This window comes from Colobus angolensis, unplaced genomic scaffold (assembly GCF_000951035.1).
Source record: "Colobus angolensis palliatus isolate OR3802 unplaced genomic scaffold, Cang.pa_1.0 Scaffold528, whole genome shotgun sequence".
Taxonomy (NCBI): Eukaryota; Metazoa; Chordata; class Mammalia; order Primates; family Cercopithecidae; genus Colobus; species Colobus angolensis.
Window position 1 is genome coordinate 126,041 of NW_012118799.1, and position 25,864 is coordinate 151,904.

Genomic DNA, 25,864 nt, shown 5'->3' on the forward strand with positions numbered 1-25,864 from the left:
GCTGTGTGTGGGGGGGTGTGTGTGAGGCTGTGGGGGGCTGTGTGTGGGGTGTATGTGTGTGAAGCTGTGTGTGAGGCTGTATGTGGGGTGTGCAGGTGTGCAAGGCTGTGTGAGACTGTGTGTGCAGGTGTGTGTGGAGGGCTGTGGGAAGCTGTGTGTGGGGGTGTGTGTGAGGCTGTGGGGGGCTGTGTGGGGTGTGTGTGTGTGAGGCTGTGTGTAGGGGGGCTGTGTGTGTGTGTGGGAGGTGTGAGGCTGTGTGTGTGCGGGGGAGAAGGGGTGCTGTGTGTGTGCCGGATGATGTCCCTGGCTGTGTGTGGGGATGTGTGTGTGGGGGTGTGTGTGGGGTGTGTGTGTCGGATGATATCCCTGGCTGCAGGGGCTGTAGGATTCTGTGCAGATTCACAGCAACACCGCCCTCCCCACCCTGATACCTGCTGTGATGCTGAGGTTAGGCCCCTGGGTGCCTGGATGTGTCAAAAGCTGGGCCTTAGTGCGTGACCATGGTGCCTCCAAGCACTGCAGGGCCCAAGGAGGAGCTGGGGCTGGGAAACAGGAAGGTAAGGCCTCCCTTGGGAAGGAAGGATCTTATTTACTGTTTACATCTTGTTTAGGTGTCTTGTTACGGTAAACAATAAAGGGAGCCCTTGTCTCACAGGGGACCTTACTTACCTTGTCCCTTAAGGCTGCAGTTTGCGGCCAAGGCCTCGCACTCTGTGCATGGAACACCAGCATGCAGTAGGCTCAGTGCTCAGGCTAACGCTGGCTCGGCAGTGAGCACATGCGCAAAACCATGCATGGGGCCAGGCACTCAGCTGAGGCGGGGACCAAGGGCTGCAGAAGAAACACAACACAGCCCTGCACTGATTGCAAACAAGCTCTAGGGTGGACGGCAGTAGATACGGATGCTGCAATTCATATATAAAGGGAGGAAACATAAATACTATGCATGCACATTTGCTAGTTTATTCATAAAATGTCTCCCGACAGAGTCACAGAAAACTTAAAATCAGCTGCCTCCAGGCAGGGAGCCAGCCTGAAGACACTTTCCTCTGAGTTTTGAAATAGGTGAGCACACTAGCCATTCAAAACACCAATACATAAAATGCAAAGGCCTAAAAACTCCTTTCTCAGGCCTTTGCAGTGGAATAAAAACACAATCAAAGCAGGAAATTTAGTTCTGATTCTTCCCTAGACTGCCCTACCATGGGGACTGCATTTGTAGCTGTGTGGCAAAGCTATTTCCTCTCCTTATTTAATGTGACAAATACATCTGCTACCCAAATCTCTCAAGTGCACAGGCTCAGGAGCACATCCCATCGCCCACCCCTGAGGGACACAGCTGTGGAAGCATCTCACCCCTTCCTGGCTCCCTATGTGCACCCCGCTTCATCCTCCTTGGCCCCCAGGGATGGCCGCCCTTCACCTGCAGACCTCAGCCTCACCCTGTAAAAAGTTCAGTCTTCCTTGGTTGCTACAAGAACCCACTGCACATGCAGCGTCAGCCAGGATGCTTCCACATCCCCCCGCGGGACTCGGGGACCTGGGTGAATGATGAACACACGGAACTCACGTGGCTTGCTGTGCCGTGAGTTGTAAGCCCTTTGTCTCCGCCTCCGGGGTCTCATGTCTTCTTCCAGGGTCCACGAAACAGAAACGAGCTGTTAGCTTGCAAGAGGTAAAATCAAATCCCCCACACTCACATACTGGGAGGATGAAAACCTAGATGTGGAATTGCTCAGCTACAACACGGGCATTTGTAATTTCAATAGTTGTTCCCAAACCTCCCAGCATAAGAGGTTAGGGTTAGAGTTCCTCATCAGTGCCTCCTCCCCATGCCCCAGCACTTAGTGTATTTCAGATACTGGTGATTTTAATTTGCATTCTTGTATCATAAGTGAGGTTTAAGAGTGACTTGCATCTCCTTTTCTGTGAACCGTGTTTACATCTTTTGCTCATTTTCCTAGTGTATTGTTTGTTTTGTGCCTCTTGATTTGTAAGAGCTTGCAAACTAAGGAAATTAATTTTTGAATGGGTTTCAAATACTTTACCCCAGTTTTGATTTTACATCTTTGCCATGCAGAAAAAAAATGAATTTGTATGAAGTTGAATTTGTCAAACTTAACTTTTTTTTTTTTTTTTTTTTTGAGACAGAGTCTTGCTCTGTCGCCCAGGCTGGAGTGCAGTGGCCGGATCTCAGCTCACTGCGAGCTCCGCCTCCCGGGTTCACGCCATTCTCCTGCCTCAGCCTCCCAAGTAGCTGTGACTATAGGCGCCCGCCACCACACCTGGCTAATTTTTTTTATTTTTAGTAGAGATGGGGTTTCACCGTTAGCCAGGATGGACTCCATCTCCTGACCTCGTGATCCGCCTGCCTCAGCCTCCCAAAGTGCTGGGATTACAGGTGTGAGCCACCGCGCCTGGCCTCAATCTTTACTTTTGTGGCTAATTTTACATCACGATTAGGAAGATCTCCTCTACTTCAAGTTTATAGGAGAATATTCCCATTAGTTCTTCGAATACATTCCTTAAAATGTATGTATTTATGTTTAAAACTTTTCAGCACTTGGGGAAGAAAGAGGAAAAAAGAGGGAAAAAAGAAAACCAGTTGTAATTTGAGGGGCAATGAAAGACAATGAATGACTTGAACAGTCATGAAATGTTTTCCAACTCACACACACACACCCACTGCACGCACACACTAGGTAAGGTGATGGAGGCTGGCATGTCCAAGCATGGACATCTCTGAAGGCTGCCGTGTCTTTCTCCATGGAGGGGCTACTGGGCATGTGCAAGGGTCCTGGGAACCCCTCTAGGGACCTGCTCTGGGAAACTGGAGGCCAAAACACTGTTTTGATGTTGAGTCTGGGCGCCCATCCTGCACCCCCTGCTGGGGTGGGGGCCCCCTCTGCTCTGGCCGTCCCAGCTGTGGCCCCTGATGCATCTGAGGGCCGTGTCCAGTGCTCTGGTCTGACTGGCTCCTCTGCGGTGGTGGGGGATAGGTCTGTGTGTGCCCCAAATTTGGTTGGAAGGGGTGGCTGGTAAAGGCCGTGGAGCATGCCATCGGAGGTGGAGTTGGTCTAGAACCTGCCCCGAGAGGCCCCCGCAGGCACTGAGTGCAGGGGGCAGCTGATGTGGGGAAGCTGGGCAGCCGGCTGAGACGGCCCTCCCCTTGGCGTTGCCCTTGACTCCCCCCCAGCCTCGGTATCCTTTGGGTGACGTGGGTGATCCTGAATTCACAGCGCTCTCCCGGGAGTGAATGCCCTGTGCCACCAGAAGCCTGTTTGATGCTCCTTGTCTTTTGGGATTCCCTGGAGTCCTCAGCAGGGACAGTGCCTTCAGCTCACCACACTGTGGAAGCCACAGGGATTCCTTTTTTTTTTTCCTGCGTTTTGATGTTTATTGGGTATAGTTGAAGTACACGTATTTCAGCTGACCTGCACGTTTAAGGTGTGCAGTTGGGTCCGTTTTGACATCTGTGTACATCCGTGAAGTCATCACCAAAATCGAGAGGAAGTATTTCCATCACTCCAGGAGCTTCTTTGTGGCCCCTCGTAATTCCTCCCCATAGCTCTGCCCCAGGCAACCTCTGATCTGTTTCCGGTCGCTGTCGATGGTTTGCTTGTCCTAGCATTTTGTGCAAATGGAATCACACAGCTTTTTGTCTGTCTGCGTGCACTTGGCATAAAGGTTCTGAGATTCATCCACGTTTCTAGCACCAGCCATTTGTTCTTTTTTATTGCTGCGAAGTGTTCTGTTGTATGGATAGACCAAATCTGTTTATTTACCTGTGGATGGAAGTTCAGGTGGTTCTCCGTTTTGGACTATTACAAATAAAGCTACCATGAACATTTTTTGTACAAGTCTGTATGTTTTTATTTCTCTTGGATAAATACCTAGGAGTGCAGTTGCTGCGTGACACAGCAGGTGCATGTTTAACTGTTTACAAAGCAGTGGTGTCACTTCCCATTCCCAGAAACTGTATGTGACAATCCCAGTTTCTCTGCACCCCCACCAGTGCGTGGTGTGCTCAGCTGTCTTGGTTTTGACCGTCCTCATGGGTTGGTGGTATCTCATCAGGGTGTTAATGTGCATTTCCCTAGTGACTAATGGTGTTGAGGGTATCTTTATGTGCTTCTTCACCATCCTACATGTATCTTGTCTGGTGGTGTCTGCTTAAATAATTGCCCGTGTTCTTACTGGCTTCTTTGTTTTCTTATTATTGAGTTGTAAGAGTTCTTCACATGTTCTGGATATAAACCCTTGTTGTGAATATTCCAATCTAAGGCTTATCTTTTCAATTTTCTTAATATTGACTTTCAAAAGACATTTGAAAACCTTTTGAGGAAGACCAACTTGTGAGCTTTTTGTCATTTTGTGTTCTAAGAGTTCTGTGACTACCCCCAAGGTCTGAAGGATTTTTTCACATTTTCTTGTAAAATTTTACAGTAGTTTAAACCACTGTGAAGTCTAGACTCCTTTTTTGAGTTAACTTTTGGGTATTACATGAGGGTAGAGCTGGTGTCCATTTGTTTTCTTGGATATACAGTTGATCCAGCACCATTTATTGAAAAGATTTTCCTTTCCCTATTGAATTGCCTTAGTATCTTTGTGAATTGTCCAGCGAAGACCCAAAGAAGTCTATTTCTAGGTTCACACCATTCTTTTCTATTCATTTATATTTCTATGTTTTCTCTAATAACCAAATCATCTTTAATATTGTAGCTTTAGAGAGGGCTTAAACTCAGTAGGGTAGGTACCCTGCTGTGCCCTTCTCTTTAATTGGCTATTGTAGGTCCTTTGCATTTCCATGTAAAGGTTAGGATCAGCTTGTCAATTTCTGTAGAAACTCCTGTTGAGATTTTAATATGATTACATTGAATGTATAGACCAGTTTGGGAAGAACTGCCATCTTAACAATATTGAATCATCCAATCAAAGAACATGTTATATCTGTGCGCATTTAGATCTTTACCTTTTTCTCAGCTGTGGTTTGAGTGTCTTTTGTTAGGTTTGTTCACAGGCATTGCATATTTCGGGGCCTCTCTTTCCGCCTGAGCTGGCTTGGGGCTCCTCCGACACCTGTTTCTGTGCCGGCAGGCATTGGTGAATCCTCCTGCAAGTCTCCTCTGCTCTGGAGTGAACTGGAGCTTCTCCTGCATGCCCTCAGGGCTTCTAGACTTCTCGTATCCTGTCGTGCTCTGCATCCTCCTGGCTGTCCTCTCCCCACTGCCATCTCTCCCATCTCTCTGGCACCCCCATTCTCTGGCCTCTCCCAGCCGCTGTCTGCCTACTACGGGTTCCCCTTGTTTTCTGGGGAGGCCTTGGGTGTCCCTCACTGACAGGTGGGCCCCTCCAGCCAGGGGATGCCACTGCACACGATTGCAGGTCCAGGTCATCCCCAATTCTCCTGCCTATTTACATCTTGGCTGGCAGCTTGAGTAATTTTTGATGGGTGTGACATTAAAAAAAAAAAAAAAGAAAAGAAAAGCAAACCAGAAAGAGGAAAGGTCAGATACAGAAGGGGAGAAAATAAATACAAATCATATACTCAGTAAGGGCCTGGTATCCAGAGTATTTAAAGAATCCTTACAACTCAAAAACAAAAAGATAAACAACCCAATTTAAAACTGGGCAAAAGACTTGAATAACCGTTTCTCCAAAGAAGATATAAAAGTGGACAACAGGCATTTGAAAAGATGCTCAACATCGTAAGTCATTAGAGAAATGCAAATCCACACCCACCGGAATGGCTGTAATCAAAACAACAGAATATAATAAGTGTAGGTGAGGATGTGGAGAAACTGGAGGCCTGCTACATTACTGGTGGAAAGTAAAATAGTGCAACCACCATGGAAAGCAGTTTGGTGGTTCCCCAGAAAATGAAACAGAATTAACATATGACCCAGCAACTCTACTGCTCAGTATATGCTCAAGAGAATTGAAAGTATATGTTCAAACAGAATCTTCTAGATGAGCGTTCACTGCACCGATATTCACAGCAGCCAAACAGAGGAGACAGCGCAAACATCCATCAGTGGGTAGACAGATAAAGCAGCGTGGCCTATCCATACACGGGAATATTACTCAGCCCTGAAAAGGAAGGAAGCACAGACAGCTGCAGCAATGTGGATGAACCTTGAAAACATTAGGCTGTGAGAAAGAAGCCGGCCACAGAAGGCCATGTCTTGATTCCATTTCTACCACATGCCTTTAGTAGGAAGGTCCATGCTGAGAGCTAACTGGGGGCTGCCAGGGCTAATAGAAGGGGAATTAGAGAGACTGCTGATGGGTAAAGGGTTCTTTCAGGGCTGGAACTAAATAGAGGTGAGGTTTGCACAGCTTAGTGGCTGCCCTAAGTGACATTGAACTGTTCACTTTTAAACAGTTAGTTTCATGTTATGTGGATTATATCTCAGCTGAAAACAATAGCACTGGGTTTGGCGCTGTCAGGCTGCTCTGTGACTGGTTTACGGCCTAGGTCGTTAGACAATGAGAAATGGAGTTTGTGCCGCGGAGTTCCTGACAGACCAGATTGTTTCAGACTTACAAGTTGCATGTGTCAGCTCACTCATAAGTGCAAACACCTTGGAAAAATAAGGAACTCCTTGACAAAAGAGACCCAAACCCCTGGAAACAGCAGGCTCACTCCTGTATGTGCCAAGGTCCCAGGAAAGGTTAGTGTGGAAAGTCAGGTGGCCTCGTTCCTGTGGTCCTGCTGGTAACTGGTCCCTGCTCAGTCTCCCCACGCATTCCCAGTGGACTCCACACTGGCTGCCATGCTTTCTTTCGGATGATTGAATGTGGAAATGATATCTAGAACGAGATGTCAGTTGAAGTGGCTTCTGTGCAGTGATGGTTAAATGGGTGAGCCGTAGGGGACGGTCACTCTGAGGTTTATGGGTCAGCCGTAGGGGACGGTCACTGTGGGGTTAAATGGATCAGCCGTAGGGGACGGTCACTGTGGGGTTAAATGGGTCAGCCATAGGGGACGGTCACTCTGAGGTTAAATGGGTCAGCCGTAGGGGACGGTCACTCTGAGGTTACATGGATCAGCCATAGGGGACGGTCACTGTGAGGTTAAACGGGTCAGCCATAGGGGACGGTCACTGTGAGGTTAAATGGGTCAGCCGTAGGGGACGGTCACTCTGAGGTTAAATGGATCAGCCGTAGGGGACGGTCACTCTGAGGTTAAACGGGTCAGCCGTAGGGGACGGTCACTGTGAGGTTAAACGGGTCAGCCGTAGGGGACGGTCACTGTGAGGTTAAATGGATCAGCCGTAGGGGACGGTCATTCTGAGGTTAAACGGGTCAGCCATAGGGGACGGTCACTGTGAGGTTAAACGGGTCAGCCGTAGGGGACGGTCACTGTGAGGTTAAATGGATCAGCCGTAGGGGACGGTCATTCTGAGGTTAAACGGGTCAGCCATAGGGGACGGTCACTGTGAGGTTAAATGGATCAGCCGTAGGGGACGGTCACTGTGAGGTTAAACGGGTCAGCCGTAGGGGACAGTCACTGTGAGGTTAAATGGGTCAGCCGTAGGGGACGGTCACTCTGAGGTGAGAGGGGTCACATCAAGCGCCTGTCATTTGAAGGTAGTTGGGTGAGTGGGGTCAGCTCCCTCCCTCTCTGGGCTCCATGGTGTGGAAGTCCCACAGGGTGGTCCCTTTTTGTGGGTAGAGCAGGCTGCCATGGCGTATTAGGAGAACTGGGTAATGGCCCTCACTGCCCCTTTGTGAGGCCCCGGAGGGACAGGCCCCCGGTCTCATTTGCCCTGGGGGGTCCCTGAATATTCTCCCCTCAGCCCCAACACATACAGGAGAAATCGAAGCTTGGAGTGGCCTTGGGCACCTCTAAGTGCAGGCCTGGCAGCTGCACGCCCCGGCTGATGCCAGGAGGACCTTTTTGTGTTTCCTGGAATGTGTTAGGTTTGTTTAGACACCGAGCCAGCCTGGGGCCAGGCGTCCTCCTCCCTCCCTAGGGAGCTGTGGTGGAGAGGTGGAGAAACGTGCCGTCCCACAGCCAGGGGTCGTGCCCTGTCTCTGTGCTCTGAGCTGCGGTTCTTGGGCTGGTTTGCTCCTCTTCTCTGCGTCCCCTCCAGATACCGAGCTGTACTTAGCTGCTGTGCGCTGTGGTTTTTAGTGTCTACGTCTTGAGGCATGGGTGAGCTTTAGTCCTCTTCCCACATTTTGTCCTGGCAGCAGCTTAGATGCTCCTAGTGAGGTCACTGCAGGGGATGGTTTCCGCCCCAAGGGGCCTGTGGCTTCTGGTGGAGAAGCCCACCTGACCCAGACGATCTCCCCACAGGAGGCCCGCCGTGGGGGCAGAGAAGTCCAACCCCTCCAAGCGGCACCGGGACCGCCTCAACGCCGAGCTGGACCACCTGGCCAGCCTGCTGCCGTTCCCACCTGACATCATCTCCAAGCTGGACAAGCTTTCTGTCCTGCGTCTCAGTGTCAGTTACCTCCGGGTGAAGAGCTTCTTCCAAGGTAGGACTCTCACCTGCGCCCACCCGTTCACTTGAGTCGGGTTGTGTCTCCCCTGAGTCCACCTGGGGCCCGTGTGGCCAGGTGAAGTGTGTCTGCTGGGCTGCACCATGTGCACGCCCTTCTTCCCCCACGCTACCCCCGGACTTACCTGGAGACTTGGTCCTGGCTGGGCTGTGGATTTTCCCTGGTGCCGGGTCTGGCCCTAGCTGTCCTCGACACTCTCAGGGTGCCCCAGTTTGCTGGGATGGGCCAGTTTGCTCCTCGGGTCCTCGATTTGCTGAAGCTGCTCAGCTCCTGTGGGAGGGGCTGGGGCTGTTCCTCCCCATGCTGGGCTTCACTGGGGCTTCCCCACAGACCCCGGCTCCAGGGAATGAGGGGTCGGCTTTGTGGATGAGCAGGGCTGGGCATGGTCAGGAGGCTGAGGCAGCTGACTAGGTGGGACCTGGAGGCTGCCCTGGGGTGCCGGGCACCTCTCCCTGCCCATGCCAGGCCCTGCCCAGACACAGCTGCTGGGGCTGCCCTCTCGTGGGGAGGGGCTTCCAGGGCTCCTGCATCTCGGGTGGGGCCTCCCCAGGCCTGTGCTCCGTCTGTCCTTGGAAGCATGGCATTTCCTTAGATTTCCAGTTATTGCTACCCTGGGAGCTGGGATCTCTCCAGACAACTCGCAGGTGTAGACTGTGGGGCCTTTGGCATTGCGGGAGGGTGGGAGAGAAGCTGCTTCCATCTTCTGTGCTGGGTGACGTGCCTGCACGTGGTCTGATTGCAGCACTTTTAGAATTACAAACCCTGTGACCAGCAGCGTCTGGCAGTTGTGCCCGGCGCCTGCACTCCTGAGTTTGAGTCAGGGTGGGGGCCTCCTCTAGGTGTGGGTATCTGTCTCGGCGTGCGAGAGGCTCTCAGTGCCCGGGCCCCTGCAGGCCTCTGCGCACCCTCAGAGACCCCCAGGGAAGGATGCGGCCCATGGGACGCAGAAAGGAAAGCCACAGTGACACTCAGCATCACCCTGCATCCTGCTGGTGCCGGCCTCACACTGAGGGTCTTCCTGGGTTCTGGCTGGCCGCAGCCCCCATGGAAATCAAATCCCACAAAATGTTAACAGAGCTTATCTGAGTGGTGAGGTCACAGCAAGTTTTAGTTTTACATTCCAGGTTTTCTAATTTTATGTTGAAAACTATTGATTTTATATTTATCTCCGTTCCCAGCCTGGGCCTCCCGGTGCTCAGGGCTGCTGGGTGGTGTTGGACTCAGTTTACCTGAGAGACCCGGGCTTGCCGCACGTGCAGGATGGCAGCTTTTCCAGGAAGGTTAAGATGTGGTGCGGTTGGTGTGGTCCGGTGTGGTGGAGCGGGCACCACCCTGCGTGCACCCAGGCATGGGCGCCAGCGTGGAATCAAGGGCAGGCTCCGAGGTTTGCCTTGTGGGGCGCGCCTTTCATGGATGGGGCAATGTGGCTCAGCGGCGCCAATGGCAGGGGGCAGTCCCCGTGTCTGGACAGCGCAGGAAGGGCTGGGGCAGCCGGTGGGGAGGCTGTGTCCCGAGCTGAAGACGTGGTGCATCGGCTTCCCCCCACCAACACCGCACAGCCTCACCCTTTCGCTGGGAGGTTGGAGGAGAGGCCAGGTCACTTCCTCTCCGCACAGGTCCCACGGTGCCCAGCCAGGCCGGGGCTCGATGGCCTCAGAAAGGCTTTGATTCTGATGTTACCCTGCCTGCTTCCTGTTGCCCTGCCGGGAGGTGCTCACCTCTGCCACAGCTGCAGCGACTCTCAGGGAGCCACCGGCTTACAAGAGTGCTGCAGCTTTCACGGGGAAATAAACTTTCTGATTTTTCTACCAAGGATTGTGATTTTTTGTGATCCCCTTCAGGCTGTACATTTTAGAGGAAATTCTAAAAACTTTTCTGAAGTCATTTCCACTGTATAATTAGAAACAAGTCAAGCTATAAAAGTTGGATCTTAAACTATGCCTCTTGACTTAGAGATTACGGCTGCCATAAAAAGTTGCCTTTGGGAAGGACATGAACCAGGAGCTTTCAACTCAAAGGGTGATGATGGCCTGAGCATTTGCTTGTGATGTTTAATGTTGACCTTCGTGGATTTTTAGAATGCAGTGGGTTTATTTTTGTTTGGGGATTGGCACTTTAAGTTATAAAACTCTTAGCTTCTACCCTTCTCCTGGGTGACTGTTAAGCTCGGGATTTTCCACTCTTGGTGATTTTACTCTTCACACCAGGGGAAGTCAGGCACAAAGTAAGAGGGAAGTGCGGAGGAGACAGTCTGCTGCCGCCTTGAGAGAGCTCTCTGCCCTCCTGTTGTGGGGCAGGGAGGGGAGTTGGGCCCCTTCTAAGCTGAGCCCTGGTCACAGCCTGGGATGTGGGACCCTAACACTGACCAGAAAGGGTGCAGAAGCCCCGGCTGTGTTGCTGAAGCCCAGCTGTGGGTCAGGCCACCCTCCCAGAGCTCCCGGGGGGTGCCTGCATTTCCCAGGACCTCTGCAGTCAGCGACTGAGGAAGAGTGCCCGGGAGTGGAGGCCCTCGGGCACGGAGTCCATCCAGGCCTGGCATGGGTCTGTGTCCACCTCCATGCGTGGGGGCCGGAGCGCTGACAGGGCACAGACGTGTGTGTTCTTGTTGCTGTGTAGAGAAGTGTGGAGTAGAACAGTCCCAAAAACAAAGCAGGGAGGAGAGAAAGTGGCACGCACAGCCTCACTCTGAAAGCCTGGGGATTTTCCTTTCAGGATGACACTGCTCCCTGCTCCCTCCACTCATCACCCGCAGCAGCATCAGAGTCCTCTTGTTCCTTTGCATCTGCCGTGCTCCACTGTGGGGCCTGAACACACACCTGTGTCCATCCTGGAGCCTCTCCTGGGGTCAGTCCTGGCTCTGAAGCCCCCCTGCGCTGAACGGGCACATCCGCTTCAGCCCACCCTGGGTGGGCAAGAACAGAGGCCCCACGGCTCCATGAGGTGTCCTGGGATCCTGAACTCTGGAATCCCACGCTTGCTAGTAGGTCAAAAGTTCTATGGTCCTTGAGATTATGAGTGAGTGTGTAAACCTAGGCCTGAAGTTACACGTTATTCAGCCAAATCGTGCGATTTTCAGCTTTCGCTGAAGATTTGCCTTTTCCTTGATGATCGTTTTATGGACTGGATGTTTGTCTCATTCCTTCACCTATTCATATAGTGAAACCCTAATCCCAGTGTGGCTGTATTTGTAGGTAGGGCCTCTTAGGAAGAAATTAAGGTTAAACAACGTCATAAGTGGGGGCAGCCCTGAACTGATAGGACCAGTGTCCTTAAAAAGGAGACACAAAAGAACCTTCTGTCCGCCTCTCTGCTGAACACCCCCCAAAGAAGGGCTGTGAGAGAACACAGGGGGAAGGCAGCTGTCTGCAGGCCGGAGAGAGCCCTCACCAGAACTAAATTAGCTGCACCCTGATGACAGGCTTTTAGCTCCAGAACTGTGGAAAACCAATTCCTCTTGTTTAAGTCCCCAGGCAGTGGCATTTTATTATAAGCAGCCCAAGCAGAGAAGTGGGGTGCAGAGAAGTGGAGTGCAGAGAAGTGGGGTGCCCTGCGTTACATACCACATACCTAAGAATGTGGAAGTGACTTGCAGCTGGCTGATGGGTGGAGGCTGGAGGAGTTTTGAGGTGTGTGCAAGAAAGAGCCCTGATGGCCATGAGGCAGTTGTTGGTAGAACTATGGGTGTTAAAGGCGTTGTTGGTGAGGGCTCAGAGAGCAGAGCATTGTAGGGAGAGCTGTGGTCGTAGAGAACACACGTACCCCACGAACAGAACACTGATAGAAATGTGAGCATTAAAGCCGATTCTGGTGAGGAACGTGCCTGTGGAATTCGAGGAAAGTGATTCTTGTTATAAAGTGGCAAGTACTTGGCTGGACTGAGTTCTAGCATTTTGTGGAAAGTGGAACTTGCAAGTGATGAAATGGGATGTTTTGCTGGTGAGATTTCTAAGCAAAGTGTTGAAATCCTTGCTTCTCCTTACTGCTTATAGTGAAACGTCAGAGGAGAGAGATACATTGAAGGAATTGCCAAAAGAAAAGGAACCAGAGCTTGAAGATTTGGAAAATTATCAGCCTATCCACATTGCAAAAAACGAGAAAGTGGGCCGGGCACAGTGGCTCACGCCTGTAATACCAGCACTTTGGGAGGCTGAGGCGGGTGGATCACAAGGTCAGGAGTTCAAGACCAGTCTGGCCAAGATGGCGAAACCCCGTCTGTACTAAAAACATAAAAATTATCCGGGCATGGTGGCGGGCACCTGTAATCACAGCTACTTGGAAGGCTGAGGCAGAGAATTGCTTGAACCCGGCGGGCAGAGGTTGCAGTGAGCCGAGATCTTGCCACTGCACTCCAGCCTGAGCGACAGAGTGAGACTCTGTCTCAAAAAAAAAAAAGAGAAAGTGTCTGGACAGACTTGCATGCAGTGGAACAACCATTTGATGGGGAGACTGGGTGTGAGCCAGGAGCCCAACCAGGAAGCCTCCTCAGCAGAGGCTAGGAGTGGGGATGGGACCAGGCCCGCAGAGACACTGTCAGCTTGACCTAAGGAGAACAGGAGGTAGTGCTCTCCAGCGCCTGGCATGCTTCATCTTTCCAGAAAGGGGAGAGTGTGCCTGGGGGTGATTCAGAGGTAATTGGGTACCTCTTCCACCACAGACACAGGGCAGGGCTGTCTCCTCCTGGGTTTTGGAGGGTGGGGCCGCTGAGAGCTGGGAAAGAGGCTGGGCCTCTGGGCAGAGCATGGAGCCAAAGAGGATTGTCCCCAGGCTTCCAGGTCTCAGGGGCTTTGTCTTGCTAGATGTGTGACTTGCTTGGGACCCGTCTCCCCTCTCTTCCTTCTGTGACCTGCTTTTTGCAATGGGGAGTTCCATCCCATGCCTGTTCACTGTTGTATTTTAGAAGATCATGGCTTGCCTGGCTTCGCAGCTTCTTGGCTGGAGAGCAGGTCTGCTTTAGGAGAAATTGTACCTTAAGTCTTACCCATTTCTGATTTAGACGGTAGTTAAATGAAACTTTGGCTTAGAGTTGATGCTGGAATGGGTTAAGACTTTTGGGGCTGTTGGGATGGAATTAATGTATTTTGCATGTGAGGACATAAATTTTGGAGGCTAGGATTGAATGTTATAAACTGAATGTTATAAACTGAATTTAGTCCCCTAAAACTCATATGTTGAAGCCTTAGCCCCTGGTTTAGTTGTATTTGGAGAAGGGGTCTCTAAGGAAGTTAAATTTAAGGTTAAATGTAGTCATAAGGGCAGAGCTCTGATCTGATGGGATTAGCACACATATAAGGAGAGACATCGGAGGGCTCACGCTGTCCACAAGCACAGCAGGAAGTTCATGTGAAGATGCAGCAAGAAGGTGGCTGTCCACAAGCCCAGAAGAGAGCCCTCACCAGAAACTGAATGTGGTGGCACCTTGATCATGGGCTTCTAGCTTCCAGAACTGCAAGAAAACAACTTTCTGATGTTTAAATCATTTTGTCACAGCAGCCCTAGAGGCTAAGGCAAGCCCCCATGGCAGGGCCACAGGTCTGAGACTCGATTTTTCTCATCCTGCGGCAGGCATGAGCACATGTGGGTCATGTGCCTTCCAGCTCTCCAGGCTATGCTCCAACCCTTTCTCTCACCCCCTTCCTCTCTGTCACTGGTGCCTTCTGGAAGATGGCTTCCCCTTGGGGAGCATTTCCTGCAAAGACTCACAAGTTTAAAATAACTTAGGGTATTTCTCTGTACTTGAGAGCCAGGAGAGGATGAGAGCTGGTCCTGCCCTGATGTTGTGAGGCCACTCCTGCCTCAGACCCTGAGGCCCTCAGGAATGGTTTCCCCAGCACTGTTGTAGTTGTATGGCAAGATCACTCTGATGATTTTAGGAGCTGATTTTACTCTTTTAACTGCTTCCAAAAGATGAATCTGGCCAAGAAGAGCAGGGGCTCATTCACTAATTTACTCACTCATTCCTGGTGCTTGAGTTTATTCCTGAAGGAAGCTGGCCAAGGGTTGAGAGAAAACAACTTTGATTTTTCTCATGTCTGCCCAGCAAACCTCCTTTGTGGACTGATTCTCCTTCTGTGCCTGGAAGAAACCCAGGATAATCCCAGGACTTTTCTGGTCCCTTCTAGGTAATTCAGTGTCTTCCACTAATGTGGCCCCAAGCAGGCCGGGCTTGTTGATAAGTATAGGTCCAGCAAAACAGTTAAAACTCTACTTGTCTTCCGCATGTGAACCTCTTCCCAACCTCACCTGGTGCTGTGGCAGGTGGGAGGCTGGGTGTCAGGCTGGCTGCCGCCCCTTGGGTCCTCCCCCACTGGTAACTCTGGCTTCCAACCCTCGGTGGGAGGAGCAAGAGGGATAAAAGGTAAGGACAGGAGAGGTTCTGTATGGCTGGCATGGGAGAGAGCTGGCACATGAGGCTGGCAGGGAATCCAGGGGGCTCTGGGGGCATTCTCATGGTCTCCTGAGTGACCACTGTACCCTGGGGTGTCTCTGCCACAATTGGCCAACTCAGGCGGTGCATCCTCTCCAGCTGGTCCCTTACACTCACTTCCTTAGCCCCAGGTGGCCGTGGTACCTCTAGCCTCTTACCAAGGTCTGCCCTCACATCTCCAGGAACCCTTCTGGGCAGGATTGAAGACATCCCAGGCCAGTGTTCAGGCAGTACGACCCCACCTGGTCCACAGGAAATGTGCACCTTTGATCCACTGGGTTAGCGTTAATTTCTACATGCAGCCCAGTTGCCTACTGGGAGCTCCAGGACTCTCCTTTTGCCCTTTGCATTTCTTGAGTGTAAGAGGGACACCGGGTCTCAGTGCCCCCCACCAGCCTCAGGAGGCTCACGGTAGGCGCTAGCAGGCCTCGTGAAACCCCTCTTGGAATGAAGTGAGGAGAAAGTTGCCCATCCCTCTCATGGTGCAGGTGGGGTGGGGACAGACTGAGAGTGCAACCCCCCTCTCCAAAGGAAGCCCTCCTGTCAAACTTGAACTTCTCTCATCTTCAACATCTCCTCTACCTAGGTCACCCAGAATTTTACTTGGGAACAACTGGCACTTCTTGTCCTGGGGCCTCAGCTAAAATTCAGACTGGAAAAGTTCCATATTAACATCCTGTTCTAATGCAAGTAAAAAAAGAGCTGCTATGGTCTTTGCTTCCTGGTATTTAGAGTCTAGTGGGAGAATATTGACTACTTAACACAGTCTCTTCCATTTTCAATATGTAACTGAGGCATCCTTCTACTGATAACAGCCAAAACTTCAAGATAAAATATTTTAAGCCTTTAAAAATGCATTTATGGGCTGGTAGTAAATTAAGGAATACTCAGACAAAAACTAAGTGAAGCTGAGAACCCAGAGATAACTTTATTAAAGGACATTATTAAAGATATACTTCACACAGAAGGAAGAGAATTCCAGGTGGAAGATTTGAGATACAAGGGGGAATGAAGAACAAGAAGGTGGTGACTATATGGGTAAATCAAATCAAATCAAACACATTGTGTAAAATAATAATGGTGATATAAGAATTTTAAAAAGATAAGTATATAGTCATAATATACAAATTTGAAGAGGATGATGAGTTAAAAAGTTCTAAGATTCTTTTTTTTTTTTGAGATGGAGTCTCGCTCTGTCGCCCAGGCTGGAGTGCAGTGGCCGGATCTCAGCTCACTGCAAGCTCCGCCTCCCGGGTTCCCGCCATTCTCCTGCCTCAGCCTCCGGAGTAGCTGGGACTATAGGCGCCCGCCACCTCGCCCGGCTAGCTTTTTGTATTTTTTAGTAGAGACGGGGTTTCACCGTGTTAGCCAGGAAGGTCTCGATCTCCTGACTTCGTGATCCGCCCGTCTCGGCCTCCCAAAGTGCTGGGATTAGAGGCTTGAGCCACCGTGCCCGGCCAAGATTCTTGTATTAACTTTGGAGGATGGTTATCTAATTTATAATAAAATTTTCAGGATAATCAACCATAGAAATGGGGTTGAAATTTCAAACTAATGGAAAGAAAAAAGGTGAGAAAATGTAATCAGTCAAAAGGAAAAGACTAGGAAGGGAAGGGAAAAAAGAAACACAAAAGAGGTGGAACACAAGTCCAAATATATCAGTAACTACAATAAATGTAAATAGAATAAACATAACAATTAAAAGATAAAGATTATTAAAGTGGATTACTATACGCTGTTTACAGAAAACACATCTACACTCTCAGGTACAGAAAGGATGAAAGTAAAAGGATGGAAAAGGGTATACTGGGGAAATATAAACTGAAGAAAATACAATGAATCTATATTAATGTAAAAAAACTGATTTTGGGGTAAAAAGCACCACTGGAGATGGAGAAAATCAATACATAATGATTGAACAATTCATTTCATCAAGCAGATAATATAATTTTGCATTTTTATGCTTTCCATAACATAATTTCAAAATCTATAAAGTAAATATTGACAGAACTATAAGGAAGAATATATAAATTCATCATCAGAGAAAAATATTTTAAATACTGTAACTCAGGATTTTATAGAAGAAGTAAATAAAAGCCAGTAAAGGTTATAGAACATTTGAACAACGCAAAGGGAAAAAAAAGGTTAATTTAGTGGACATACATAAATCAGTACACCCCCAAACTACAGAATTCATGTATTTTCAAAGCCCACATGGAACTGGTAAATATATAGAAACCTTATTGGCCAATAAAGCAAGTCTCAGTAAATTTCTTTTTTTTTTTTTTTTTTTTTGAGGCAGAGTCCCGCTCTGTCGCCCAGGCTGGAGTGCAGTGGCCGGATCTCAGCTCACTGCAAGCTCCGCCTCCCGGGTTTCCGCCATTCTCCTGCCTCAGCCTCCGGAGTAGCTGGGACTACAGGCGCCCGCCACCGCGCCCGGCTAGTTTTTTGTATTTTTTTTTTAGTAGAGACGGGTTTTCACCGTGTTAGCCAGGATGGTCTCGATCTCCTGACCTCGTGATCCGCCCGTCTCGGCCTCCCAAAGTGCTGGGATTACAGGCTTGAGCCACCGTGCCCGGCAGTAAATTTCAAAAGATAAGATATTGAAGAATAATGAGGTGGGAACTCAATGCATATAAACTAAAAATCTGTAATAACAAGATAACTTGAAAACCCTTACATTTGGAAATAAATAAACACACTTGTAAATAACACATAGGTCAAAGAAGAAAACATGATGCAATTTAGAAATATTTAAAATGTGTGGGATGTAGCCAAAGCAACACTTAGAAATAAATAATCTTAAGTGTTTATGTATAAAAGAAGAAAGGCTAAATATTAATGAGCTAAGCATCCAATTAAGTAGTTCTGATAAATAACAGTAAAATAAAAAGAGAGTCAAATAAGGAAAATAATAGAAGATATTGATGAAAGGGAAAAGAAACATGCAATAGAGTTCTTTTAAAATGATAAACTTTACAAAGATCTGGGAAACTGATCAAGGAAGAAAGAATAAGCAATATTAGGAATATAAAGAGAAGCTCTTATGAACAAATTAATGCCAATACATTTGAAGTTTGGAAACATAAATGAAAATATTCCTAGAAAATATAACTTATTAAAACTGACTCAAGAAGAAATAGAAAACCTGAATGTCAGAGGACCATTAAAGAAACTGATTTAGTTGTTTAAAGTCTTTGCACAGAGAAAGTCTAGGCTCAGATAGCTTTAAAGCAATTTCTACCAAAGAGTAAAGAAAAAGATAGTTCCATTCTATCGAATCCTGTGATGTTGAATTGGAATTGGAGGTATTGGTGTGAACTCATGGCTTTCAATATATAAAGAGAGACATGAATATGTATGTAAAATGTGTGTACGCTCACCCCCCAGCCCCCCCCCCACTGTCACCTGAGAGGGCCTCAGAGCAGTGACACCCCAGCAGCAGCAATCACGCTTAACATTCAGATGTTGGTTTCTAAATGCTTCTTGCCATTAAAAGGAACTAGGGCTTTTGGGGGCTCTTTCAAGAGCTGGAGCAGACAAAGTACAAGGTACTTTATACTTACCTCACGCCAGAAAGCAAGGCAGTAGTCACCAGCGAAGAAGACGTGTCACGGGACACAGAAGCCATCTTGAAGGGGCTCCCACTGGCCATGTCTGGGACAATTTAAGCATTAAAATGAATAATGATAGTAATGGGCTATACCCCAGTGAATAAAATACGATTTTATAGGGTCACACTTATATAAATGAATGAATATATAAGTAAATAAGTTTTTCCTCACAACAGGCTCATTAATGACTATAAGAAGAGAGATGACTATCGAAAGAAGAGGTGAATTGCAAATCAAATTTGGTAACCACTACAGTCATAATTCAGGCAAGAAATAGCAATTAGTGCTAAAATTGGTGGTGAAAATGGGGTGAGACAGAATTTTTGTAGTCTTGATCAAAATATTTATTAATTATGAAGCAGAAAAGCCCAGCATTCACTGTCCTAAGTGATCGATCTGACCCTGCCAATAGTGGAATAAGCCGGCATTGTGCACCACGCAACAGGGCATGAGTGGAGCACGGCATTGCTTTGCTGATACTCCGGCTGGAGGTGCATAACTTCAGTCAAATCACGAGGAAACACCAGACAGACCCAAACTGAAGGGCAGTCTGCAAAATAACTCACCTGTTATCTCCAAAAAACCCGGCAGGCCATGAAAGCCACGGAGATACTGGAAGGGATGGAGAGGTGGCAGGGACTAAGGCAGCGTGGCGATGGCTGCTGCCGCCGTCCGGCACCACCTTGGCTAAAAAGATGTTATTGGGACACTGGTGAAACTCATCCGTGGACAAGGGGTATCTGGGTGCTTTATATTATTCTTATAGCTTTTCTGTAAGTTTGATACTGTCTGAAAGCATACACAGGAGGAACAAGGAAAACTAAAATGGGGAAGCTGCAGGGTGTTTACATGAGCTCCGAAGTGAGTCCTTGGGGGGGCGCAGCAGAGCCCCGGCCACTCCCACCCGGGAGGAGCTGGGGGGAAGAGCAAGTGCCCAGGGAGGCGGGGGAGAACGGGAGGTCGTGGGCATGCGGGGGGCCCTCAGCATAGCCGGATGTGGGACAGCATCGTATGCATTTGAGGTCACGGGCACGCGATGGGCCCTTAGCATAGCCAGATGTGGGACTGCATGGTGTGTATTTGTATGTTTGTGAGGCATGTCACGTCTTGTAGGAGCACTTGTCATGTTGGGCAGCTGGGCCTTTTGCAAAGAGAAATATAAGAATAACCAACACCTTCCTCAGCGCCCATCACGACCACCCTGCCCCATAGACACGGGTCTGAGCTGCAGTGCGTGGTCAAGGGCACAGAGGAGTGGGCAGCACTGGCCGTGGGGACTGGAGAAGCCAGCCTGGTGGGGCTTGAATATGGCACGGCCAGGCAGTGATGCTACGTGGGCCTTGCTGGGGGCAGCATCCGAGGCTCGGCGCACCTGTAGCTTTTGAAGGCCATGCCCTCCTTCTGGGTCTCTTGTCTTCACCCCTCAGGAGGTCTTCCCCGGCCTCATTTTTAACATCACAGCCTCTGCCCCTCTGACCTGACACTGCCCCCTCTGCTGCTCGTTCTCTCCTAGTGCTTAATTTGTGTGTTGCTGGGCTCTGTTCCCCTCCTTCTCTGTTGTATGCCCAAGACAGGGGTTGGCAGTGGCAGATCCCGAAGACGTGGATGACCACATGGGCGAACGAAGGCCCATGTCCTTCAGAAGGCCCCAGGCATTGGACACCAAAGGCCCTGAGACGTACTCAGTTTGGTCTGCATCTGTGGATGGTACATTGCAGGACTGATGGCCACTGACTGCCTGTAGTGATGTGTGAGGACCGTGAAGGCAATGGTGATTCACAGGCAGGTCAGTCTCATGTAGGTGTTAGTTGTAAATTCATAGTTACATAACTTAATAACTTTACTTACAAATTCATTATTTATAAACAAATCAGAGACTCTGACGGCTGAGCTGGCACTCCTCATTGATGTGAAAATTGACAAGCGAGGCAGCATCCATACCTGTGGGTAGACGGCAGAGGACTCAGTGAGAGTTCGGCGCCCTCTTCCGCGGTAGGAGAGGCCGGCGGGGCTCCTCGTGAAGGCTCCCTGGGCGTGCACCATGGCACTGTATTCTGCCTGAGGGCGTGGGCCAGGCTCTCTCCGGCTGCGGCCGCATGGGGTTAGTGGCCTGCAGTGTTGCCTGCTCACTCATCTGTACACCTGTGCACCGCACACTGATTCACTGAGTATTTGATTGTTAAACAGCACCAGCAGTTTTTTGGGTTTTGTTTTACAAAATGTTTCTTGAACCCTTGGCTTGTCCCGGCTGTGCTTTTCTTTGATATGCTGAAATGTAACAAGAATGCCCAAATAGTTTGCTTATGCCAGATGTTTCGCATCATGAAGAGAATATGGATTTGCAATGTGTGCGAGTATTCTTTTTTCCCCAAAGAGCTATTTTTGGTTGCATCTTCCACGATAACATGGGGTTCCAAGGCCAGGGTGTGTTTCCTCTGCAGGACGAGCGTGTGACTCTGGTGACCGCAGAGCCCCCCCCCGAGGCCCACGGGTTCTGTGATCTCAGAAAGTGGTTAGAGGCGCATTCTCTTGACCAGAGAAACGCGTGGGCACTGCCAGCTGCAGCCTCCCCAGTCTCTGCTGGCTCAGAGGAAATGCATTTTTTTGTGGTTCGTTTTGCGCTGTAAGGAAGTGTGAAATCTCTAAAGCTCTCTGGTGCTTTTCGAAAAATCTGGAAATTCTTGCTACAGGAAATTCAACAACTTGATGCAGTATATGTCTTAGGGGTGCCCCCCGTTTTATAAATATCGTGTCTGTGTGAAATGAGTGTGTTTATTTATACTCCTGATGCTTTTTCTTGCTGAGGGGAATTTGGGCCTTTGAAGGGCATTTTTAACCCCCTCTGCCCCACAAGTTGTGACTAAGGATTTTGGAAGGACACTCGCCCACCCAGCACTCACTTGCTGGAACCCCTTCTCACGTGCTGCTTCTCTCTGCCCTCAGTGAGCACCTCGAATGCATTCCCTCACACTCCGTTAAATATACACCCGCCCATGTGTCAAGAGCAGCACGGCACAATCATCCGCTTCTCACACTCTTCCTCACACCCTCTCTCTTCCTGGGCATTCTGTCTTAACCCCCCAGCCTGGTGCCTGCTGTTTTCTGTGATGCCTGAGGGCTCTCCCGGACCCTCACAGTCCTGGTTCCCTCCCGCCCACAGCCTGACGGGGCAGCTTTGTCCCACAGGGTGGACTTGCCTGCTTTGCAAGCCTGGGGCGCATGCTCCTTGCAGGTGAACAGACCCACGTCTAGGCAAGCACACAGCACAGCCCGACTCAGGAGCTGAGGCCCCCCACTGCACGAGCCTGAGCCCCCTGGCTCCCTGGGCTCCCTCTGTGGGCGCTTGCTTTGCTCTGAGTGTTTGTCACCTGCCTGAGTGCTCCTGATGCCTCCTGGGCCACTGGGGAGAGCTGTGCTTGTCCCACGCTCTGGCACAGAGTGTCCGTCCCAAGTGTTTCCTCTAAACCTTTCCTGTACAGAAGCTGGGACAGAATTCTGTGCGTCCCAGTGCAGAACACACCTGTTCAGAAAGTAACTGGGTGGTACAAATACAATTTGTAGCCGTCAAGAATCGCTAAATGACATTTTATTCCAGAATGTACATATTACATTTCATCTTCAAAAGGCCAAACGGTTTTGTCATCCAGTTCTTGAGAAGTGAAGGAAGGGAGAGTTTGAATATTTGAAAGCCTTGAAGCTGTGGTCCCCTCATTTGACGTAAAACTTGCAAAGGCATTTGGAGAAACGGTTGGGGTGTGGGAGCAGGGGTCAGAGGTGCCCTCCTGGGAATGTCTTGGCTCTGAGAGCACCGCCCCGTCTCCCGGGGCCTCGCTGGCGCCCCGTCCTCCCGGGCCCTCGCTGGAAGCCCCATCCTCCCGGGCCCTCGCTGGAAGCCCCATCCTCCCGGGCCCTCACTGGAAGCCCTGCTCATTTACTTCCCTTGTTACTGTTGTGCTGCATTTCCTGGATCCACAGTCAGGTCAGGCAATTCTGGCGAAAGCAGGCGTCGGGGAAGCATTGGGTGGACGTCCCAGGCTTCTCAGCGCATCCCATCCAACTCCTCCATCCAACTTCTGGATGGGAGAGTGTCTTAAGGGTCTTCAGGAGGGAGCCTGAGCTGGGAGCAGGGGCAAGTGAAATCAGGTTCAAGGGAAATTTTCATCAAGGTCATCCGCCACCCCCAGGACCCTCAGAGTTTCACAGTGGGTGTAGCCCCAGGCAGGTGGTGGTGCCCAGGGGACAGCCCCCAGGAAAGTGCAGGTGATGGGGGTGATGGGGGGACAGGCCATGGGAGGGTGCGGGTGATGGGGTTGGGGACAGGTCTTGGGAAGGCACGGGTGACTGTGGGGTGGAGGGGCAGCCCATGGGAAGGTGCAGGTGTCCGTTGGGGGAGGGGGACACGGAAAAGTACAGGTACATTCTCATCATGCTTGTCCGACCTCCCTGGGTGGCTGGAGGAGGAAGTGATCCAGAGGAGGCCTGCCTTGGAAGCACCCAGAGCACAGAGGCCGGGCCTGGTGCGGAGCTCTCGGCTGACCTCGGGCCCGGCTTTGCGGGGCATGTCAGTTAGGGCTCTGCAGTAAAACACAACCGACTGGAGACAGATATGGGGAGGCTTATTATGAGCAGGTGGCTCAGACAACTACAAGCTGCAGACCCAGGAGAGCTGAGGTGTAGTTCAGTCCAAGCCCAGAGGCCTGAGGGCCACAGGCGCTGGCAGAAATTCCCGCCCATGGCCAGAGAAGGGGAGATGGGCTGATCCGGCTCAAGCTGTGAGTCAGGAAAAAGGGGTGACTCCTCCTGTCTAGTTCTCTCCAACCCCCCCACGGACTGCCCAGCCACACTGGGGAAGACCGCTGGCTTCACCTAGCCCATGAATTCAAATGGGACCCCCATCTGGAAACACCTCCCAACACAGCAGGCAGGATTATTTAATCAGAGCACCTGGTGCTGCAGGTGGTTGACGTGTGACGTCGGTCAGCACACTGGGCCTGTGTCCTCATTAGCTCGAGGGCCGGCTGTGACTGCCAACAGCAGCTGCCTGTCTGAGTCGGGGTTTCAGCCCAGCCCTGCTCTAGGCTTTCTGAGGGAGTCTCTGGGACTCTGAAGTAATGGGCTAGCAGGTGGTGGGAATCCTGAGTCCCATTCCCTGGGCAGGTGCAGCAGGGGCTGGCAGGCTGCCTCATGCATGGGTAAGCCCTTGTGTGTCCCACAGTAGGCCTAAGCATCTGGGCCCACCTGTCCTGGGCTGACCTGTCCTGGACTCACAGTCCAGGACTGTGGAACCGACTCTCGTGGTCGCTGTTGAAGCCCTCTGTGGTGAAATGCTCCCAGGAGCTGCAGATTGCCAGGCAGCTTTACTTAGGACGATTCCCTAGAGGGAGTCCTAAACCGAGTCAGCCTGGGGCCCGCCTGCTCCTCTCTCCCTTACGCCCCTGTCTGTGGAGTTCTGTCCCTTCGAATGAGGATCCTTAGGGTCGACGTGCCTGTTAAGGACTGGGTGAAAACGATGGAGAAGAAAGGGATCCCGGGCCTTCCTCTCATTTGGCTGCTTTCACCACTCAGGCCCTGCTGAGGGCTCTGCGGAGAGGCAGGGCAGTCCTGCCACTAGGGACCTTCATGAAGCACCCACGTTCCTTACCACCTTCTCCAGCCCTCACAGGAAGGAAGCGGCAGGGTTTCTGCTGGTTGAGCTCCTCCTCCAGGCTTCCTGGATAGGAAGCAGTGGTGCTGCTCAGCACACAGCCCCTCAGGGCCTTCCCTCCTCCCCCAGGGCTGGGGGGGGCCACCCCTGCTGATCCATCCTTTGGCTTCTGGGCCCAGCTCCCCTGACTGCACAGAGGGGATTGTGGAGCTGTGGGCTGGGGCCTCACAGAGGCATGTCCTTCTTCCCAGTCAAGGTGCTGGGATCCTGACTGTCACCTGCCCCAAATCCAGCCTGGGCCCTGTCCGCCCTGGGATCGGTCACAGGAGGCCTGAGAACCGGGTCCAGGCTGCGGTTTGGGTGAAGAACAAAGGGACGTCTCTGCCCGCTTTGCCTGTTCTGCTTCTTCTGTTTCTTCATCTCTCCTTCTTTTCAGCTCCCCTTGGGCCCAGCTCCCTGTCCAGCACTGAAGACCTGAAATGGACCTTACTCAGCCCTGCACACAGCAGGAAAGTTCAGCCGCAGTCGCTGCACAGGGCTGGGGTGCGTGATCTCCAACAGCAGGGCTGACCTCCCGCCCTCCATCTGCACTGCCTCCCCCGCCCCTACCGGGGAATTGGCTTCAGGGGACTGGGAGCAATGTGGCTTCATTTCTGGGCATCACAGCATCACCCAGACGCAGAGCTGGACCCGCCTTCTGGCTTCTCCTTCACCAGGGACAGTGGGTCAGACCGAGTCACAGGTCCAGGTGCCTGTGGTGGGGACCAGATGGGGTGGCCTTGGGTTCCGGGTGACACCTTGCTCTGAGTCTCCTCTGTGTGAAGAAACAGAGGGCCCTGAGCAGGACCCCATGGAAAGCCTGAGCCTCCAAGGGAGCCACTCTGCTCCAGCCCTTGCTGTGGGCACAGGGTCACCCGAGGCCTGGGTGCTGACTTCACATTCTCGCTATTCCAGATGAGCCCCTTCTTGGTTGCAGTGAACTCTGCAACCCTGGGCGGAGGGCTGGCAATGGCCCTGAGAATCTCTAACTTGGCTGAGGTTCTGCACGGTAGGCAGAGTGCTGGCAGGACAGAGGGTGCCCAGGCTACAGATCCAGGTTCAGGCCCAATCGTGTGGCCTGTTCACCTCTGAGAGGGCGGCCCTGCCCAGCGGCCCTGGCCCTGCCCGCGCCCGGCTCAGTCTCATCTGACACGCGGCCCTCCAGCTTCTCACTGCCCGCAGGGCGGGCCCTGGGAGTGGTCCTGGCAGGGCCCCTCTCTGCAGACCCTGCAGGACCAGCAGGCCGGGCGGTGGCTGGGAGGCAGGGGACAGGTTGGCCTTTGCGGTCTTGGGTGCCCAGAGCTCCTCCCGCCCTGGCCCTGTGGCCCCCTCCTGCTGGCCCAGCTGTGCCTTGTGAGGGCCACGGTGATGGCCCATCCTTCTCACCAGCCGCCAGGAACGACACCGCTCTCCCAGCTCCCTTCCTCCCCAACCCATCACCACGGGCATCTGCGGTGGCGTGGGCTGAGGGGAGTCTCTCCCTACATCACAGGGGAGGAGACTGGGGCTGGAGAGGTGGGGGATGGGGGTTTCCTCCCGGGGCGGACCCTCAGCTGGGACCCCCAGGTGCAGGGAGGGCGCGGGGACCTGGGGAGGCCGCGGCCGGGTCCGTCCGCCTCGTGTGCACCTGGA

General features: G+C 51.3%; 1 protein-coding gene across 1 annotated transcript in view; it reads left to right on the top strand.

The window, feature by feature from the left end:
• The first annotated feature begins 500 nt into the window (after positions 1-500).
• Positions 501-25,864, top strand: part of AHRR (aryl-hydrocarbon receptor repressor) — a 75,200-nt gene continuing 49,836 nt past the window's right edge. The window contains exons 1-3 of the mRNA XM_011960874.1: positions 501-557; positions 5,098-5,183; positions 8,306-8,487. Of these exons, the coding sequence (XP_011816264.1) occupies positions 501-557; positions 5,098-5,183; positions 8,306-8,487 (325 nt within the window). The remainder of the gene's footprint in view (positions 558-5,097; positions 5,184-8,305; positions 8,488-25,864) is intronic.